The sequence below is a fragment of the Acartia tonsa genome, chromosome 1 (assembly GCF_053477335.1).
Source record: "Acartia tonsa isolate MP-2025a chromosome 1, ASM5347733v1, whole genome shotgun sequence".
In the NCBI taxonomy this organism is placed as follows: domain Eukaryota; kingdom Metazoa; phylum Arthropoda; class Copepoda; order Calanoida; family Acartiidae; genus Acartia; species Acartia tonsa.
Window position 1 is genome coordinate 18134132 of NC_137260.1, and position 21669 is coordinate 18155800.

Genomic DNA, 21669 nt, shown 5'->3' on the forward strand with positions numbered 1-21669 from the left:
AAGGACACCTGCCATTTGGACAAGTAGTTTTTGGTAATCTTGATAAGGATTAATTTTGAAAGAACTTTACATCCAGATTCAAGGCAAAATGTAACTAAGTTGTAATGTTGTACTGTTTTACAATTAGATACTTTATCCAAATACCAGCGATTCCACCACTAGAGGCCTCTAGGGGCACTTTAGGAAGGGGAGGAAGAGTGGGGTGGGATGTCGACTCTCAAATTTTTTTCTACGGCGATTTAACTTGGAAGGGTGGAGGTACCCTCCCTTAAGATAGTTTAAAACCTTTACCGGACCTATGAGAAGCTTCACTGATTAGGATAACTATATATCAAACCAGTCATTAGCAAGATTTTTCTGTAAACTTAAAATTGTTTGCGCATACCTTGGCCTCATTTGACATCAACTCAGTTCTGTCCTCAATTTCGCTCAGTTTTTGTCCTCTTTCAACCAGCTTCTCCTTAGCTTTGCCTACTTCACTTGTGGCACCAATACTGCTTCCCTGAAAAAGCAATTGTTTCATCAGTAAAACTTAAGTATACTGTACTTACAGTACAGTGGAAAAATATAGTCCAATCAAAGTAAAATGGCGTAATTTTTAAAATCAATCAATCAAATTTTAATTGTTAAATTATTGTTATTGATTTTTAAATTTTTTTTTTTTTTTTTTTTCAAATTTAAAATTGAGAATTCTAAAAAACAGAATACAACTACATATGAAACAATTTAAGAGATAGGTAAAAAAAGAAAAAGGCATTTGTTAATAATAATCTAAAGAGGTTACCTGTAGGTCTTGCATCTTTGCCTGTCCAGGAATAACCTTTGCCAGACTGGTGGACGCTTTACCAGAGCTCTCACCAAACAGTTCCTCTCTGTCCAGAATCTTGGGTCCACCTCCAAATAGACCTTTCAGGAAGCCTTGCTTAGGCTCCTCTGGTAATTCTAGGTTTTCCTGAAATTAAAATAAAATTAATGAAGTCAGAGTTAAAATAAGAGTATAATAAAAATGATAAATCATTTAACTTTCAATTAATCATCACAAAAATTCTAAACTATTTATGCGGAGTTAAAAACGAAATTGGAAAGTATGTATTTTCCCAATTAACCAGGAATAGGAACAAAGAACAATCCGACCACATTATTGGTTAGAAATTGAAACAATTAAATTTTCTAGCTTTGCTGGGGCATATTCTATTGTCTGAAATAATTGCATCGCGTTTGTATGAGATTGAACCATATCTGACTAAATATATACACAAAGAAGGTGTCTTAACTTTTTTGATTTTTATTTAAAATAGCTAGTCGGTAGGTAGTAGATGTAAAATGGTCCATAGAATTTAAATATAAACAAATACGTAATATCATTTCTTCGATAAAATAAAACAAATAATCATATTAAACTTTTTAATCTACTTTTATAGTCCTCTTTTCAAAAAAAAAATGCGTAACCCTTATAATAAAGTAACAGAATGTCTGTTTGTCTGTTTCTCTGTGTGTACTGAAGGATCTCGCTAACCGCTGAACCAATCGGGCTCTCCTTAACAAGGTAGCTTTTCATAGGTCCCGGGAAGGTTTATAACTACTTTGGGGGAGGGTACCACCACCCTCCCAAGAAAAATCCTGAAAAATCAAATTTTTAAAAATATTTGAAAGACTTGAACGAAACATTGGTATGTATCGTAGAGACTTGAAGAGAGACTTGACCGCACCATTGGTAGGTATCGTAGAGACTTGAACAAAAAAACATTTAAAGTGCCACTAGAGGCCTCTAGGGGGCGTAGCCGCTAGTACTATATAATTGGCATGTCTATTTCCAAATAGTAATTCCTCAGATTTAACTCATAATAAGATAAGTTCATCTATTGGCATGCAGTGTTTTTTGATGGAACAAAATGTTACACTTTAAATTGAAGAAAAGAAATTTTTTTGGGGAGGTTCTTGGGGCGATTTCTATTAGAAGAGTGGTGGTATCCTTCCCCAAAATAGTTTTAAACCTATATTTTTCACATTTTTATTGCATAAAAGAGCAATAAAGATATGGTAATTAATGAAAGTTTTTTCTAAAAATATATCTCTTTTTTACCATCTAAAACTGTGATTTTATGTAGATTAAACATAATTGCATAACCTTAAAAAACAATATGATCTGAGTTACTTTTACTTTTGTTATTTTCCTCTTGTTTCAATGGTCTTTTAAACTTGGAGCACAAATAACCCCTCCACCTTATTTTGATCAGCTGATTGTAAGGGCCATTCATGATTCATACAATTTAAACAATTTCATACAATTTTTTTTATCATATTTAGTAAACTTTTTCAATTTTGCTTAGAATGGATTCGTAATATTTTCTCATCCTAAAGGCATTTTTTCAATAATTACTCAACAGAATTCAAAAAGTAAGGTGTCAAATTAAAGATCTTACTATTTTTGTTCATAATGGCAATTTTCTTCTTTTTTTTGTTTGTTGCGTTTTAGTACCTTAAAACCGACCTAATTCTTTTTTTTTTAAACTTAAATTACTTCAAAAATAAGACCTCTACAAAAAAAAAACCGATTGCATATTTGAATTCTATGGACCATTTTACATCTACTACTTACTAAAAACACCGACCATCTATTTTAAATAAAAATCAAAAAAGTTAAGACACCTTCTTTGAAATTCCTTTTAAGTTGCACGGATTAGAGCGCCTGATATAACCATCTAGTATATTAAATCTTTCTAACCTGGAATAATTTTCCTTTGGCTTCCTTCAATACTCTGATAACCTCACTATTTACTGAAAACTTTTGAATCTAAAACATAACATAAAATATAACCTAAATAAAAAATAAAATATATATTAATTAGCTTTGATAACAGATATTAAGATAAAAAACAGCATTTTATAACTGGCAGGGATCTTAAGGGATAAGACAATTAAGATAAATGATTGTCCATACCTAGTTAAGTTAAACAAAATTATCTCTTCTATAGATTAAAAGCTTGGACATTTCTAGTTTGAACCAACCAATCAAGATTTTTTCCGTTGGTTGTCTTTAGTGGACAATATTACCTATAATTAATATAAATTAATTTTAAAAACTCAAAATAAAAACCTGATTTGGGTTTGTAAAATATACTCCAGATCCGCCCATAGAAAACTGTATTGTCCTTGTTATTCTGGGAGAGTTGGCTGCCACTAGGTTCACTTCTATCATAACTCTAAGGGAAGGCAGGGATAATCCTAAATAAATATCATTTAGAATATAAACATCATATCAAACGTACTATTCTTTATTGGAAAAAGCTTTACGTGTTTATAAAAAAATATGTGAACTTTAAGTAAAGTTTGAAAGTAATTTAACCCGTAAAATACGTTGCTTATCAAATCGACCGACAAAAAGTAAATTACAGTAAGACAACTGCCATACTTAAGCTAGTATTATGTTGTTATTAGTAAGTAAATGCGGAATTTAAACATATCTACATAAACATAAAACATTTAAGTAAACTCAGCTCGATTTGAATCCGACCCATTTGGGATTCCAATCTTTAAATGTACCGATGGTTTCACTTAATCTTTATCTTAATTAGCCCAAAACAATCTGACATAATCTTTGTAGGCTGAATGGTTACAATCTAAGTTTAGTAAACCTGTACCAATCTTAATGTATAAAGCAGTAAGGTTTCTTTTTTTGTCTGAAGATTAAGATCTCGGCAACCGCTGAACCGAGTACAGTGGGTTCTACTCTTCAGGGAATAAACCTACTAGTCCTGTGGCGGTTTTAAGCTATTTTTTTCTTTGGGGATGTGGAGCTGTCCTAAAAAGAACCCCTCCCCCCAATAAGGGACTTCCCAATATCTCTAGGTGCGAAGCTGCTAGAAACAGCAAAAAATAAGAATGTCTACCTTTGATAGTTCCAGAAGAAGTAAATAGAAGAATAAGCGGTGACTGTTTACTTCCACTCCAGGATACTATTCCAGACCTAACCATACGGGGTTCATTTCATGTAGTAGTTAGAAAAATTATGTGTGAAACAGCCATATATTCAATATATTTTTATATGTCGTCATCTTTTCCTACATTGTACTGTGAATTAATGTGTTTTACAGTATGGCTTCGAATTCGATTATTATACGCAGGATTAAAACTGTTTTCAACCATACTGAAAAATCATATATAGCAGCGTATAACAGACATTTTTTCTCGAATAAATATTAAAATAAATTTATTTTGTTTGCCTCCAGGGTTTTCATATTATGATATTTTTATTTGCTGCCATTCACCAAAAATCTTTTCGTTCTGAAACCCCTGAATTATCATTTGTTTAGTCTAATATTTCAATTTTTTCTATAGTGAAATAAGCCCTGACCTAACGACAGTAACACCCTCTGCCAATGTATTGTTTCCGGTCAACCTTTGGCTAGGCAGCGCGTACACAGCCACGCCTCGTTCTGTTGCTACTGCCAACACCTGATATTTTAAATTTGATTATTAATTAGGATTTAATTGTACTATCAAATATGTATTTTTATTGTATATATGCCATAAATCGCAAAGAGGGACATTTCATTAATAGAAAATTCTTTTGCAAATCATAAACGGTTTTCTCAAAACAATTTATTTTATTTGTGGCAATGTTTAAGCTATGAAACATAATAGTATTTTTAAAGAAAAGTCAATTGTCTTTTAAAAAGTAAGATGCAAGATAGTTTTTAGGTGTCTACCTAAGATAGACAGAGTAAACCTAACCTGTTGGTCTCCCTGTGGGGGTAAAGGAACTTGTACATCCACTACCCATGCCCCCACTATTGTAGTCAATGAACCTAACCTGTTGGTCTCCCAGCGGGGGTAAAGGAACTTGTACATCCACTACCTTTGTCCCCACTATTGTAGTCAATAAACCTAGCCTGTTGGTCTCCCTGTGGGGGTAAAGGAACTTGTAGACCCACTACCCTGCCCCACTATTGTAGTCAATGAACCTAACCTGTTGGTCTCCCTGTGGGGATAAAGGAACTTGTACATTCACTACCCCTGCCCCCACAATTATAAATTATGAACTATTCCTGTTGGTTTAACTGTGGGGGTAAAAGAACTAGAAACCCACTCCCGCTGCCTCCACTATTATAGAAAATGAACCTAACCTGTTGGTCTCCCTGTGGGGGTAAAGGAACTGGATACCCACTCCCCCTGCCTCTACAGATAATGAACCTAACCTGTTGGTCTCCCTGTGGGGGTAAAGGAACTGGAGACCCACTCCCACTGCCTCCACCTCCAGAATTGCTACTGCCCGCCCGTGAAGTTGCCTGATAAATAAATCTATTGTTAAAACTTCAGCATTTTCTACCACATGATAATGAAATTATTGTTTCATAATCCACTTTGTATTTAAATTAGAATGTCAGATTATGGGAAGCTGCCATTTATGAAACATCATCTGAGAATTAACAAGTATATTACAGAAGTAGAACACTTTGTGAAATGCAGGATTTTACAGTTAAATTCAAATACCGTTACATAAAGTTAGACTGACAAAGTTAGGGAAGCTGTGCCTTATAAAACAGCCTCTGGGTATTAAAAATAAAAATTCCTCACCTTTACTCCTTGCAGAGGTGGGACACGTTGAGAAAGATACAGGGAGGAGTCTAGCAGGCATATTTCCAGAACTGGAGCTTTTAGCCGGAATATACTACAACTAGGGGATACTATCACTCCTTCACTATCCCTGAAATAATAATAATATTTAATATTTATATTCTATTATTCCTGATAAAGGCTATAAAGTTTTTTTTAGTGAGTAACATTATTAGAAGATGGCCTTTAGTGGTCACTTGAGCTTCTGTAAGCTTTTATTCAATCTCTAAAAAATGTTAAAGTAAAATTATTATTTTCAGGGAAGTTTAGAATTAGTCCAGGGCAGGTGTTAGGCTTTTTGGTTATGTAGGATGGGGGAAGAAGAATCAATCTCTAATAAATATTTGAGTTAATGGGGCGAATTTACTACTTTAACAACCATGACTATATATATAAACTCCTGGCGTTTCATTTAAATCAAATTAATTGCTTTACCTAATAATATTTACTTATTTATCAAGTATATGATTTTTATAAATAACAAATAAGTTATAATTTCTTTTCATATATGGCAAAATATTTCTTTCCATAATTGAAATATTTCCTAAAAATACATGTTACTACATGTAAGTTGAAATATATTTAGCTGACAATATGAAAATATATTTGTCTTGGTATTTTTCCTTAATAAAGAATTCTACGTCATTATAAACCATTCATATTATCCTTTCTGGTGTTCAAAGAAATTCGCAAAAAGACCTGTTTTGTTACTAACACTCAAAATAAGTATTTAAGTGATTAAAATTTGTCTTTGCCTCTATAAAGGAAACAATTTCACTTTAGATTATTGTGTACAAGGTTGATAGGGATTTCCCTTACAGTACTTTGTTGAGCAGAGAACCCCCCCCCCCTCCTTATTACAAAAGTTTACCACTTTATAGTTAATCGTTATAATCAAATTTATTCATATAACACAGATTGATAAATACATAGATTTACTTTAAATTTATTGCTAGAGCATCAAAATTCAATGGTCAAAATCACCCATTAAGCTTTTTCATTAATTTCATAACAACAACTTTTGATAATAAGCAGAACTAATGAAGAATGGTTAAAAATTATGTTTTTAGACTAAATATGGAAATTCTGCCGGAGGAAATATAAAAACACCATTATCCTATATATGACACAAGGATATATTTTTATTCATTAAAAATTCTTACATTTTATACTTCGTTTCCAAGAGGATTAGAAACAAGAACGAATTTATTGATTAGTTGTACAGCTATTAAAACATATTTCCAGTAGTACATAATCATACGTCTGTTACAATTTTGGTCCAGTATGGCTTCCAAACCATTTTTTATCCGCATGAATGGAACCGGTTCTCAGACATTCTTAAATTTCATGTATAGCATCGTACAACAAACAATTTTCCACTAATATTTAAAAAATCATGTAATAAATGCCAGTTTTTTTTAATATCCGCGAAAAACTTTCTATAATTAATACGATGCGCTAAATAACTTTTCTGATTTTTTTATGAAGCCTACACAAGCATAAAAAATGCAATGGAAGCCGGACTGATCCTTCACTGCTTTTTAGTTTTTAGTAGATAAAATTTTAAGTTTCAATTTTAATACTTCTTACATATTTAAAATTCACATGCATTCATGTGTTTTTTGCTGATCTTCTTGTATTTTGTGCTAAGTTAATTCATTTAATGTTAAATTTAACTTAAAAGAGAAAAATTATATTTGATTATCTAAAGCATTGATAATGAGGTATTTTTGTAAAATGTTTACTCATATTAAATTTATTTCTGTTCTCGGTAAAAACGTACTTTTGGTAAGGAGTGGTTGATGAGTTGAGGCAACCGAAAGTTTTGTATTTTAGATTAAAAGAAAAGTAAAAAAAATTGGAGTGCTTTTTTTGAAGGGGGGGTTCTTGGGGGTCTTCTACCCCCCAAGAAAATTGCTTAGAACTATCACAGGACCAGTAATGACCAATTTAACTTTGGGCTCGGGAACGAAGTAGAGGTTGGAAACAACGATATGATGTTTGGCTGGGAAACCGCTAACGGACCAGTCAGGCGGATGATTCTGAATTCCCGCAGACCAGCAAAAATTTGCACCTGGAATGTTCGGACAATGTTTCAGTCAGGCCAGACAGAAAACTTTTGCCGAGAAATGCTAAAAGCCAAGGTTGACATCCTGGCTATCACCGAATCAAGGTGGACAAACAATGGAGAGTTTAAACATCATTCTGGCTTGAAAATACTATACTCAGGTCATATGAATGAGGATCTAGGCCATAATCAAGGGGTGGCTCTTATGCTGACCAAGCAAGCAGAGCAGGCCATGATCAGTTGGCAACCCCATGGTCCTAGAATTATGGAGGCTTATTTCAAATCCTCAGTTAAAAACATCAAACTGAGAATTATAGTAGCATATGCTCCTACAGAACAAGCAAATACAGAGGTCAAAAACGAATTTTATGACCAGCTTGACTCTGTATTTAAAAATGGTCATAAAGAAAAGGATCTGACCATGCTCCTAGGAGATTTCAATGCTCAAGTGGGGAGTAATAATGAGAATTTAGAAGAAGTTATGGGCAGATATGGCCTAGGCTTAAGTAATGGCAAGGAAAATGACAATGGTGATAGACTTGTAAGTTTTTGTACTGAAAACAAACTTGTCATTGGTGGAACCATCTTTAAACACAAAAAGATTCATACTGCCACCTGGAGATCACCAGATCAAAGAACCTTTAACCAGATAGACCACATATGTATATCTAGACGCTTTAAAGGTTCTCTCCTTGATGTCAGGGTTGAAAGAGGACCTGATGTTAATTCAGACCATTATCTTCTATCTTCTAAAGTTCGGCTTAGATTTAAAAAGCAGGACACAAAGCCTAACCCCAGGAAGAAATATAATTTAACAACCCTCCAAAACTCTGAAAAGTTGCAAGAGTTTAAGCTCACCCTAAAGAATAGATTTGAGTTGCTGACTCTTCAAGAGGAAGATGGAGTGGAAGATATTTGGCAAGGTATCAAAAAAAGTTTATAATGATACCAGCCAAGAAAAATTAGGTTTCAAAAAGGCTAACCAAAAGCCGTGGATCACTCAAAGATCCATTGATCTCATGGATCAAAGAAGAGAGGTAAGACAAAAGACACTCTCTAGAAACTCTCCAGAAGATAAAGACCTGTATAAGAGGCTCAGCAGGGAAATCCAAAAAAGTGTCAGAATTGACAAAAAAGAACACTTGGAAAACCTTGCCTTGCAAGCAGAAAATGCTGCTAATCAAAATAGAATGAAAGATGTCTATGAGATTACTAAGAGCATTGCAGGCAAAGTACACAAATCAGGATCACACATCAGGGACAAGGATGGTTCACTCCTTAAAACTGATGAGGATATTCTAAATAGATGGGCAGAACATTTCACTGAACTGCTGAATCTTCCAGTTCCAGAGGAAGAAACTGAGATTCCACCCTCAGATGCACTTGACATTGACTGTCGAGCGCCAAATCTATTGGAAATCAAGGAGGCCATTAAAAGTTTGAAAAATAACAAGGCCGCAGGACCTGATAACATCCCAGCTGAGGTCATGAAAGCAGACCTAGACACATCTGCTGAGGCATTCCTACCTTTGATCACTAAGATATGGAATGATGAGTTATGCCCAGAGGACTGGAAAAATGGACATATCTCAATACTGGCCAAAAAAGGAGACTTGACCCAATGTGGAAACTACAGAGGGATAATGCTTCTTTCAGTACCTGGCCGTATCCTTAGTAAGATTCTTCTTATTAGAATAAAGAAGAAGGTTAATGAAAAGCTAAGACCTAATCAGGCTGGATTTAGACCAAACCGTTCCACTATTGATCAGATAACCTCTCTAAGAATCATCATAGAGCAATCCAAGGAATGGAACTCTGAGCTTTTTGTAAACTTTATTGACTACAAAAAAGCATTTGATTCTTTAGACAGGAAATCACTCAGGAAAATCTGCCAACACTATGGCATTCCAGAAAAGATAATCAATATCATTAAAGCTATCTATCATAAAGGAGGTGGAAATGTTATGTATAAAGGTAAACTATCAACCTTTTTTGAGATTGTAACAGGTGTAAGACAAGGATGCCTTCTCTCTCCCTTCCTTTTCCTCCTTGCCATTGACTGGATCATGAAGAACTGTGAAAGCAATGATGGCATTCGCTGGCAGTTGTTTGGCAATCCCAAATATTTGGGAGATCTGGACTTTGCTGATGATATTGCTTTGTTAACAAGCAATAGAAGTCAAATGCAAAGAAGGACTAACATGATAGCTGAAACTTCCAAGAAAGTTGGACTTGAAATAAATGTTCCAAAAACTAAAATACTCAGATTAAATGCAAACTCCCAAGAACCAATAACTATTGGAAACCAAATTCTTGAGGATGTTAACTGCTTTGAGTATCTTGGAAGTAAAATTGATGAAGCTGGAGGCACTTTGACAGATGTTAAAGCTAGAATTAACAAATCTAGAACAGCCTTTGCCAGCTTGAACAAAATTTGGAATTCCAACAACATCTCCATAAAGACCAAGTTAAGACTTTTCAAGTCAAATGTTCTGTCTGTTTTGCTGTATGGGGCCGAAACTTGGTTCCTAAACACAGCAGTGGTCTCCAAGCTTCAGACATATGTCAACAAATGTTTTAGGAGAATCCACAAGATCTTTTGGCCAAACAAGATCACAAATGCTGAGCTTTTAGAGCGCAGTGATATGTCAGACATCAAACTGACAATAAAACAGAGAAAATGGAGATGGTTGGGGCACACTCTAAGGAAAGGGCATGATGATTTAACCTATCAAGCCTTGACTTGGGACCCCTTCACAGGAAAAAGGAAACCAGGTAGACCAAAAACAACCTGGAGGAGGGAATTCCTTGAAGAACTGAGTAAAAAGAATTTATCATCTTTCAGTGAAGCCTCTACTGAGGCCCAATTCAAAGATAAATGGAGAACCATTGTGCGTGGCCTATGCTCTGGAAAGAAGAGATAAATGGCATTGATGATGATCACAGGACCAGTAAGTATATTCCTGAAGAGTAGAACTAAACCAGTTCAGTGGTTACTGAGATCTTAAGCTCCAGACAGACAGACAGACATTGTTGTACTTTGTATTATAGATTGTAACATATTGTTTCCTAAGTCTAGTCTTCTGACTTGTAACAAAACAAACTTTGTCTGTAAGTTGTATAAGTTAAAGATAGGCATAAACATTATTTTTTATTTACATCATAATATCGTGTATTTCTGACTGGATATCATTTCTAAATAATATTTTTATATTTTAAAAAAACCGATTTCATGATTGATTATTTAACACATTTAAAAGTTGATTTAAAAAATTTTAACATTTGATTAAAAAGTGTGTAAAAAAGGCACAAGAACACAAAGTCAAACTTTTGTAGTAATCATATTAGTTTTCTGAACATTAAAACTTTTAATTTCATTATCCATAAAAAGAAAAATGGACAATTGTACTTCATTTAGAATCAGGTAACGTCTTTGAAATAAAAGAAAAACATTATCTTGTTAGGCAATAAAAAAGAAAATTCTCAAAAACACGTTCGAAATTTTTCATTCAAGTTAACTGCAAAGGAAATTGAAAAAGGACTCAAATCGATTTATTTCAATCACAATATTCGTTTACTTAACTCTAAATGACGGACGGACAAACCTTAATGTGTGAGTAGCTTTGCTACTAAAAATATTGTTATTGTAAGTCTGGGAAAGGGTTAAAACTTTGCATAGCAGTTACCTTTTTTATATACAAAACATCTTCTTATATGAACACAAAATATTGAATGGAAGAAATTAAAAGTCTAAAAGACATTATAGAAAATTTAATAAAAAAGTTCCATACAAGGTAATTACTTTAATACTAGCTGATAAGTTTTGCATTTTTGTAAGCATAAAAACTAATGCATTGATAATTTCAATCAAGTAGTCTTTAAAGTATGATTCTCTAGTAACTGATTATTTTTATTGGCTATCTATGTTCTGAGTTGAATATTTTTTACTTAAGTCATTTTTGCGCTTGCGCATTTTTTTATGTTTAAAAACTAATTTTACTATTGGTTACAATCATATCCAAATGCTAATTAGCTATCTATTTAACCTAAAACACTGCAATAGTAGGTAGTAATAAGTAATAACTAAAACTATATTGAAAATTACCTTTTATCATTTTCTGGTATTTGAATAACAATGATAAGTATGGACCCCAGGGAGGTGCCGATGAAGAGGCAGGGGGAGATGTCGAACTCCCCCCTGGTTGGGAAAGAGCTGGCAAAGTGAAGGGAGGTAACCCCCTCCCCTTGCACCACCTGATCAAGGCTGCCAACACTACTACTCCTGAAAAATTTAACTATTATTTTTCTGAAATCAAACTGGAACGTTTTTAAAATGACCTATTTACAATTTTTGAAGACCCTAATAGTGAATTCTAATTTAACATGCGTATATATTGCTTACAACACTATAAACTCTTCTAAAACTTTGTGAACCCAACTGATCCAGTGGTTATTGCGATCTTAAGCCTTACAGAAAAAAACGTATTATTCTATGTAATAGGATAACAAAGCAAAAGCATTTATTTGTGTTGTTGGTGAAAAACACATTACTTAATCATGAAACAAAAACAAATATCTTTTAAAGTTAAAATCGTCCTGTAATAAATAAAAAATATTAAGCCTTCTAGAAATGTTTTTAAACGTTCTCTAAAAAGAATGTAACAAAAAAATAAAAAATAACCTGGGTTAGAATCTGTAGATAGGTAAAAAGAGATAAATTTAAAGCCAGTAATGAAAAGACGTTATTGGGTCAGGATTAAAATTGATTTATCTTCGATTGACCTATGCTTTGAATGATAAGGTACTTACTATCAGAGATGGAAAAAAAACAGGTTTTTTTTAAAAAAGAACAAACCAGTTTTTTTTTGGTTTAAACCAGGTTTTTTTGTTTTTTGTTTTGAAAAAAAACAGGTTTTTTTTCTCAATAATATCCAAATTATAGGCCTGCCCCCCCCCCCTCTTTTTCTCACCCCTGCCCAAAAGGACCCGAAAAAGGGTAGCCCAAAAGCGCCCGCCAGATTTGACAACCCTGACTGACAGTTATTTACTGTATTACTTACGTTATGAAAAGATATAACTGCAAAGATAGGCCTTTGTATAAATATTTAAAAAAAAAATTTAAACCATTCCACCTTGTTTTTTTTTGGTTTTTTTAAGCTTGTTTTTTTTGTTTTTTTAAGCTTGTTTATTTTTTTGGTTTAAACCACTTGATTTAAACCACGTGGTTTTTATGCCATCTCTGTTTACTATCAGGGACAAGGGATTAGGATTCTGACAAACAATTCTTATAACGTGAAAAATTCCCCACAACTCAATTCCTTCCTTCACTCCCTCTTCTTACTCACTTTTCTTTACTTACAGCAAAAAAAAATTAAGCCAAGTGGCGTTACTTAAAAATCCAAATTTTCAGCAGTTTTAAATGAGTTAATTTGGCGCTATAATAACTACAAGATCACATTTTAAAGCTTTATGGTGACTACAATTATAACTTTAATGTCTTACGTTTTTAAATTACCTGAAAAAAAGACTATTTAATGATATATAAAATAACAACTTCTCATGTAGGTTCGAATAAAAACTTTTATTTAAGCCCAGTAGGGATAGTGAAACTGCAGCAGTTAAAAATGTTTTAAAAATAAGATAGGAGGGTTAGGTGATTTAATAAAAGAAAAATAACAAAAAATAAAAATATCTGTCCTTTTATTTTTAAATATAAAATTGAATATGGAGTCCTGTTTAGGTTTAAAAAATACTCTAGTTTTAAAGCCATTTTAATTGCAAATAATTTTTCCAAAATAAGCTAAAACTACTTACAAAATTGTTAAAAAAAGCGTTTTAATTACCTCAGCTTCCTGTGAGATGACGAGAGAAATTACTTAAAGGATTATTTTAAATAGGAATCACAATAAATTCGCAGATTTTTTATTTTTAGTAGATTTATTTATTTGTAAATTTTTCTAACAATTCAAAAAACTTGCAACCAGTTAACGACGGGACATTATGCTATAATAACGTTTTCTTATTCGTTGGCTTCACAACTTTGAGAACTATTTTGAATTTTGATCGGTTGGTTCATTAAGATGAGTGTTCAAAATTAAGGATGTAAATAAATTTATCGGCCATTTTCTTATCCCTTTATATCCCTGCTTACAACCCAAAAGAATGATGTTTCTGGTAGTAGCAGGCAATATTTCAATACCTGGATTTACTAAGTGTACTTTCATCTGCACTGGATCCTGTTGCGCCTTTCTGTAGGGTCTTTGGTTTTGTATTCTTTAATTTTGCTCCTTAAATAGAGAAAAAAGATAAAAGATATACCTAATTATTTCATAAATATTTATTTTTTCATATAAAATTATTTGGTTTTACACGTTATTGGTATATATTTAAAGAATTGATTTAATGCATTTTATATCTTATCATGCTCCTAGAGGCCTCTAGGCGTACTTGATGAGCGAGGAAAGGTGAGAATTTTTTGCAATATTTTTTTATCTACTGTCAAAATTACTCCTTTAATGCTATCATAAACATATTGTCATCTCACAACCATGAAATTCAATGAGACAGCAATGCTGAGAAAATAAAGTTACCAGCTCCGGCAGCTCCGGTAAGGTTCTCCTTGGCCGCTGCAGGTGAGGAGGTCCCCTTGGAGGCTGCTGGTGAGGAGGTTCCGTTCTCATCAGTTTTCACAGAGGCCGCCTCTTTCTTTCCCTCCACTGTCTTCTCCTTCTCATCCTGAACATATAATAATCAATATATTATTAATTGGATGTTCCACCAAATTTTTATGTACTCTATGATAACATATTACTCGCAGCTGGCCAAAATAACGATACCCCCAATCCACCCCCTGTAACCCATCCCCTACACTTCTACGGGGTGAACGAACTGACCAATAAATGAGATCCATATTATTTAGCTAAATTGACGAAAATTTCCCCTGTTAATATATCCAAGTATATCTTATATCCTTTCTAATAATCTATGTTTTTTTTATGAATTTAGATTTCCTAAATTCCTGAGCTGAATCTTTAAATCATTTTAGTGGTGAGCCAGATCGGGGTGAACCGAATTTCAGCAAATCACAGCGCGGCATTTTATAAAATGCTGTGCTCTCATTAGTGGAAAGTTGGCTTACCCCGATCTGGCTCACCACTAAAATGATTTAAATATCCAGCTCTGAAAATGTATCTAATCATTTATATTATTTGGAAATGTTTGTTTCTTTGAGCTGTTTATAGAGTGGATAGGGAGAGGGTTGGGGGGGGGGGGGGGGTAGGAAAGGAAAAATCTTGCAAAATTTACCTTCACCTTCATTATTTTTCAAAATAAAAATGGAATAGCAAAGTCAAAATGGTGAAGATAAAAAGTAAAATAAATTGTTTTATTATCTATAGTATGTTTGTGTGAATGAATGTGAATCCTTGTGTGAAATAAAGCAATCATTTCCTATCAATAGAAGATATTTATCTGAATCGAGCCTAATTATTATTATCTTCCTCAACACTAGAATACATTTCTTGCAACAGAAAAAAAACTTTCTGATAGATAGATAAAAGAGTGATTTATGCAGAGTTCTAATGGGATACGACAATGGCCGATAAATTTATGTATATCCACAATGATGATACACAAAATCACTCCTTCTATAGATTGCAATTATTGGTTCAAACGTTTGAACACTCCACTTACTGAACCAACCAATTAAAATCCAATGAAACTCCCAAAAGCTGTTAAGCCAATAAATAAAAAAACGTTATTATTAAACTTTGGGGACTAGTATAATAAACAGCTTCCCACTCTGGATTTATGTATCATAACTAGTGTTATGCCAAATAACAAAATTCAAGAAAAAAACAATAAACTTTGTGTTACATGATTTTTCCAGGTTACAGAAAGTTAGAGGTAAATAATAAACATAATATTTTAACGAAGAGAATTTTAAGCTATAAGTAAAATAAGCATACAGTCTTTAAATGATGTCAAGACATTTCACATGATTAAAAATAACAAATTGCATTTCACTACATATACTTTATTTTTTGTTGGCCCCTAGAAGGTCGCTAAGTTAAGAATTAGACATTTAAAAGCTTTCCTACAAAGTCTAAATTATTTGGTAGCAGTTTCTAAGATCTTCAGCTTCAGACAAGAAAACGTTATCAAATATCATAGGATCGTTTTTCTACTTTAAAATTTAGATATTTATTTTTTCAGAATACCTTTACCTATTACTGCCCTTGTTAGAGTAAAATAATAGTTTTTAGCTTGTTTTCCCTCAAACCAATCAATCAATCATGAGGCAGGCAAAACTCAATCAAATTATCTTGTTTTCCCTATTTTCTAAAATTACTCAGATTCTACAAGAAAAGTGAGATATGTGATGATGGCCTTCTGATTTGAACATGCAACAAAAGACAGAGTTATCCATATCAAAAAAAATTTCTTGTGATATCCCCCGAGTTCTTGACAAATAATCAGTTAAGAGGTTGGGTTAACAAAACTAAAACAAGGATGACAACATCCATAAGTAGCGAAGCACAAAAAAATCGTAGATGGGAATACGTACAAGTAGATTTAAAGGGTATTTGTTAAAATCAAGATTGGATAAAATAAACACGAAACCTTGTTTTATTTTGTATGATGACGATGGTCAAAGTATAATTATTTTGATATTGATGTCCCAAAAAAGTTTGAAAATTAGATCAAAAAAACAAAGATATGGGGAATTATGTAAAACATATAAAAATAGCCAAAAACCTGATAAAAGGCAGTCTGGCCGCCATAGTTGTTTTCTTAAAGCGATAGAAGATTTAATTTTTATATCCTTAACTTAAAAAATTAGGAAAATAGGACCATATACATTAAAGATATGGAGAAAAATGTGAAAAAAATGAAAATAGCCTAAAACCTGCTTAAAAGGCAGTCTGTCCGTCATGGTTGTTTTCTTTAAAAGACGGGATATTTAATTTTGATATCTATAACTGAAAAAAATTTGAAATCGGACTATAAACACTGAAGATATGGAGAAAAATGTCAAAAATATAAAAATAGCATAAAACCTGCTAAAAAGGCAGTCTGGCCTTCATGGTTGTTTTCTTTAAACGACGGGAAATTTAATTTTGATATCTATACCTAACTGAAAAATTTTTGAAAATCGGACCATAAACACTGAAGATATGGAGAAAAATGTGAAAATATAAAAATAGCCTAAAACCTGCTAAAAAGCGGTCCGACCGCCAACAATGTTTTATAGTCAATTGTCAATTAATGATGGGAATGTTGTCAAAAAATTTCAGCATTCTATCTTTTATAGGAGCTGAGTAAATCCCATTTCCCCCATAGCGTTACGGACGTACGGACAAAGTGAATTATAGAGTAGCTTCGCTACTAAAAAGTGAATTAAAGAGTAGCTTCGCTACTAAAAAAGAATAATATGTGAGTAAAGTTTGAGCACTACAAGTTTAAAACCAACCAATCAGAATTCAATTTAAGTACCCATAGTTTTTGACCCAACCCGGTAATTAAACTTTGGGTACCAGAGTAATTAACACTTTAACGCTTTAATACTTAGTAGTATACATTTTTAGATGGAGTATTTATTCCAAGGATTATTGTCACAATTTATATTAGGTATTTAATAAAATTTCTAATATTTACCCATAATGATAGTAGGCATAGGGTGAGGCGGGGCTTAACCGGTAATTTTTTCGGTTTTTTGAAAATAAAATGGGGTACCTAAATATTAATATTTTCAAATGAAACCAAGTTCATTAGAAAGCTTACGGAAAAGACTATCATGTCCTAAAAGGACGTTATCCTAGGACTTTTAGAAGTTTGTCATAATTGGACTCATAGAAATTACCGACCTTTACCCCACGGTGGGGCTAATCCGGTAAGATATTTTCAACCTAAAAAAAATCGATGAAAAACGGCCAAACGGCCAGTCAAACATAAATAATCATTGTAGGTTATAGGGATTATCCATAAAAATTTTCATAACGATCGAACTATTCCTTCTATGTCAAAAATCATTTTTTTAAAGACGAGAAATTTCGATTTTTATCTCACAAAAATTTTCTTAAAAAATAATATTTAATTTTTTTATTAAAAAAAACCTGTGCTGTTCACTTTTTGGCCTAATTCTTAAAAAGCCCATATTGAATTTTAGATTTTACCAGAGAAAACCTGAATATTGATCTTAAAAATCGAATTTGTAATTTTTTTTCGACGTTACCGAAAAAAGCCCCACGCGAACTTTGGTCATTTTTGAAAAAAATATTAACTTTACATTTAAGCTCTCAACGGATTTGGAAAGAGCGGGCAATTCTTAGTTCAAAAGGTTTTACGGATCAGTTCTAGGTCTTACCAATTTTTGTGTAGGTCGATCTTTACACACTTAGGTGAAATTTTTTTTGATAAGGAACAAATTTGCGTTTATGTTTTTCTGTCATTTGAAAGGAACATGGAGATAAAGGTCATTTTATGAAGGTGGGTAAAAAATTACCGGTTAAGCCCCTTACCGGTCTATGCCCGCTTGACCCTATGAGATATATACACTAGAAATAAATTATAATTTATTTCTCACTGCGGACTTTTATGTTGCACATAAAAGCATCAAAAGACCTTTCCTATAATTCGATAAACTATGTTCAATTCAATTGGCCATTTCAACTTTTAATGGAACATTCTACTTTTCTTCAAATTCAATTTCGTGCATTTAAGTACTAATAGTAGCGAAGCTACCCGTTAACTAGAATATGTCTGTACGTCCTTCTGTCCGAAACAAACAAACACCCTTAAAAATATTCTCTCACTATGCCTTTCTAAGTTCAAAACATTGTCTATTATTATTTACTGTTATTTGTCTAGGTTTTAAATATGTTAGCTTGTTATTGTCGCGCTTCTTTTTAACACTCTTAACATCAAAAATTGAATATTCTACATATTTCTTAAAAAGAAAATTCTTAATAAACATAAGAAGAATCTATCCTAAATGTTTTATATAAAGTCTAAATGAACAAATTAATTGAATAAAAAATGATCTGTCTCTTACACACTTTGTACATAGACTTATTAGTTTTAGAATCATTCCAAATATTTTCAATACTTTATCATCAAGTGTTATGCCTCCGCTTGTAACGGGTTTCATTACAGTCAAGCAAGTTTTGATCAATATTTCATGAGAGTGATTAATTATAACCTAAAATCCTTTTAATAAAGTAAAAGGATCTATATCTGTTTAAAGGATATCGCTAACCGCTGCACCGATATTATTCTCCTTTATAGGGTAGCTTCTCATAGGTCCTGGGAAGGTTTATGACTATTTTTGGAAGGGTACAACCATCCTCCTTAAAGAAACCCTAGAAAAAATTACCCTCCCACAACCAAAATAAAAATATTTAATTTTTAAAAACTAAAAAAATAAAATAGGGGATCTAATTCAACCCCCCCCCCTCTCCCTCCACCACCACCTAAATTGCCACTAGAGGCCTTAAAATACATTGTCACTCAATTTCTGCAGATTTTAAGTTTTGTTTTAAGTGATATTAGATAAATGATTTCTTTAATCTATATCTATTACCATACATCTCTGTTTCAGATTTTAATAACTTTTCATAGACCACAATTAATATTATTCTACGCTACATCATTTAAAAAGAAATTTCATAATAAGAAAATGATGAATTTTTATATATTACATGTTTGTTTTAATTTGTCATCTGTATAAGTTTGATCTAACAAGAGTATTTGATTCCAGACAATAAGAATTTGTGTAATTTAGACTTAACAAAGGCATTTGATATTGATTGTTTTTCCCCAGCTTTTTGAGGGAGTAGTTGATATAGCAGCGATTTATATTTGTAAAGAGGCGGGGGGTTTTAATATAAGGTCAGAACCTCGAAATCTTCCCAGATCTTACAATAACATACATATCGTGCTAATTTAGTAGACACTAGCTGTTTCGTCCCTAGCTTTTAGAGGAGGGCGGGGGAGGTCAAGAAAATAGCTTAAAACCACCCAAAGACATTTTTCTTGAGAAGTACGACTAATTAGGACCAGTATTTTCAAAGATATTTAATTTCAGGCATCAAACCTTACTGCTTTATAAAAAACCCGCCTATTGGATTCCCTTTAAATCTTTTCTGAATTACCACCCATGCTATGTTTAGGTTATCCCCGCAGGGTTATGCCTTTACGGGGCTGTCCAAACTTTTACCTTTGGTGTTCCAGAGTTGTTCTGTACTTGTGAAAAATTTCTTAGATCAACCTGAAAAATAAAATATATTAAGATAAGGATGTTGGGAGCGAATCTACTCTTCAAATGAAACGGCTTTCAGTTAGCCAGTATTCTTAGGTAAGTCCGTGATTTTATTCTCTCTCCTTTTTATCATTTCATACTTTTTTTTCTTGTTTAAGTTGTCTAAACTGGAAAGAAAACGTTATACGCAGTAAAAAATACATATCTTAAGCTAATATGTGTACTATAATATTTGTCTATGTTAATTAATTTCCTCAAGATGCTTTTGTAAGAAATCTTCCTTGTTGATAATATTTTCATAAAAATAGGATTAGAATAAATGATGTAAAAAATATGAAATTATTAAGAATATCACAATATTTCTTTCATAGCAGGGAAATAAGCTTGCAATTTTTAAATACGAAAAGTACGCACTTGAAATCGAATGGGAGTAATAAGAAGGTAAAAAAATTTGTATAAATATTAATTTTCTTTAAAAATACAATTACTAAAAAGAATTAGGAACTTATATTCAAGTAGGGCTTCTAAGATTATTAATATCCGCTGGATTAGAACCGATTCTTAGTCATACTGAAATATCATGTATAGCAATGTATTACATAGATAATTTTCCAACATTATTAAATTAAAAATTAAAACCAGTTTTGTTAGCCAGAGCCTTCGGCTCCTTGCGTCTAACAAAACTATTTTAATATCAATTTTAATAACTGCGTAAAACTGTCTGTCATACGATCCGATAAATAACTGTAACGTTCCTCGATGCTAGTTTTATATTAAAATAGCCGCCATTAATTTTGTAAGCTCACATTTAAAAACTTTCCAACCAATATTCTAAGAGGTTTCAAAACTTTTTAAAAAAAGATTCAAAGCTACTATATAAATAGGATTTGTAATGTTTAATAGTTAGCTATGCTCGTACATTTTGGTTGCTTGATTAAAAACTGTTTGTGTTGATTCCAGTGTTAATAAGGTATAATCTACGAAACGTAGGAATTTCATGCATATCCTATTATATAAAGTAGTAAGATTATATTGTCTGAAGCGAAGAGTCTCGCTAACTGCTAATCAGAAATGGGTCCACTGTGGGCTAGAATTGAATCAAGACAAAAGTAAGTGCCGAGCCCTGGGACCTATGTATGGTGAAAATAGACATAAAACTATGATGATTCCATGTAAAACCAAAATATTTCAGCGGGGGCTTTTTGAGTTGCCGCATAATCATGACAAGAAAAGCAAATATTATTTATTTTATATTTTGAACAACTTTGCTTTTATAAAGTTCTTCATAAAACCATGGCCATTTATTAACTCTCTTCAGGAGTGGTTTTATGAAGAACTTTATAAAAGCAAAGTTGTTCAAAATATAAAATAAATAATATTTGCTTTTCTGTCATGATTATGCAGCAACTCCTAGCGGGTGAAAATTGAACTTGAAATTTTCAAATCTATTTTTCTCAAAAAGCCCCCGCTGAAATATTTTGGTTTTACCTGGAATCATCATGGTTTTATGTCTATTTTCACCATACATAGACATAGTCCCAGGGCTCGGCACTTACTTTTGTCTTGATTCAATTCTAGCCCACAGTGGGTCTCCATCTCAGTAAAGCCAATGGGAGGTTTAAAACTCCTTTTTGGGAGAGTACCTCCACCCTCCAAAGAGGAATAGCCATTTAAAAAAATTAACTTCCTCAAATTTTTTTTTACTTTTAAAATTAAAAATTGGAGG

The 21669-nt window shown here is 32.5% G+C and overlaps 1 protein-coding gene across 6 annotated transcripts in view; it reads right to left on the minus strand.

Annotated features, from left to right (window-relative positions):
* Positions 1-21669, minus strand: part of Tomosyn (syntaxin-binding protein tomosyn) — a 111904-nt gene that overhangs the window by 3307 nt on the left and 86928 nt on the right. For 5 of the 6 annotated variants that reach the window (XR_013877649.1, XR_013877653.1, XR_013877652.1 and 2 more), the window contains 12 exons: positions 19902-19952; positions 14275-14419; positions 13884-13971; positions 11790-11966; positions 5578-5707; positions 5127-5288; positions 4355-4455; positions 3891-3967; positions 3098-3225; positions 2726-2794; positions 785-952; positions 386-502 (listed from right to left, as the gene is read on the minus strand). Coding sequence is in view for 3 of the 6 variants with exons in the window: in XM_080153967.1 (XP_080010093.1) it covers positions 386-502; positions 785-952; positions 2726-2794; positions 3098-3225; positions 3891-3967; positions 4355-4455; positions 5127-5288; positions 5578-5707; positions 11790-11966; positions 13884-13971; positions 14275-14419; positions 19902-19952 (1413 nt within the window). In the remaining 3 variants the exon portion in view is untranslated. The remainder of the gene's footprint in view (positions 1-385; positions 503-784; positions 953-2725; positions 2795-3097; positions 3226-3890; positions 3968-4354; positions 4456-5126; positions 5289-5577; positions 5708-11789; positions 11967-13883; positions 13972-14274; positions 14420-19901; positions 19953-21669) is intronic. The other variant, XM_080153991.1, reaches the window with a different exon arrangement.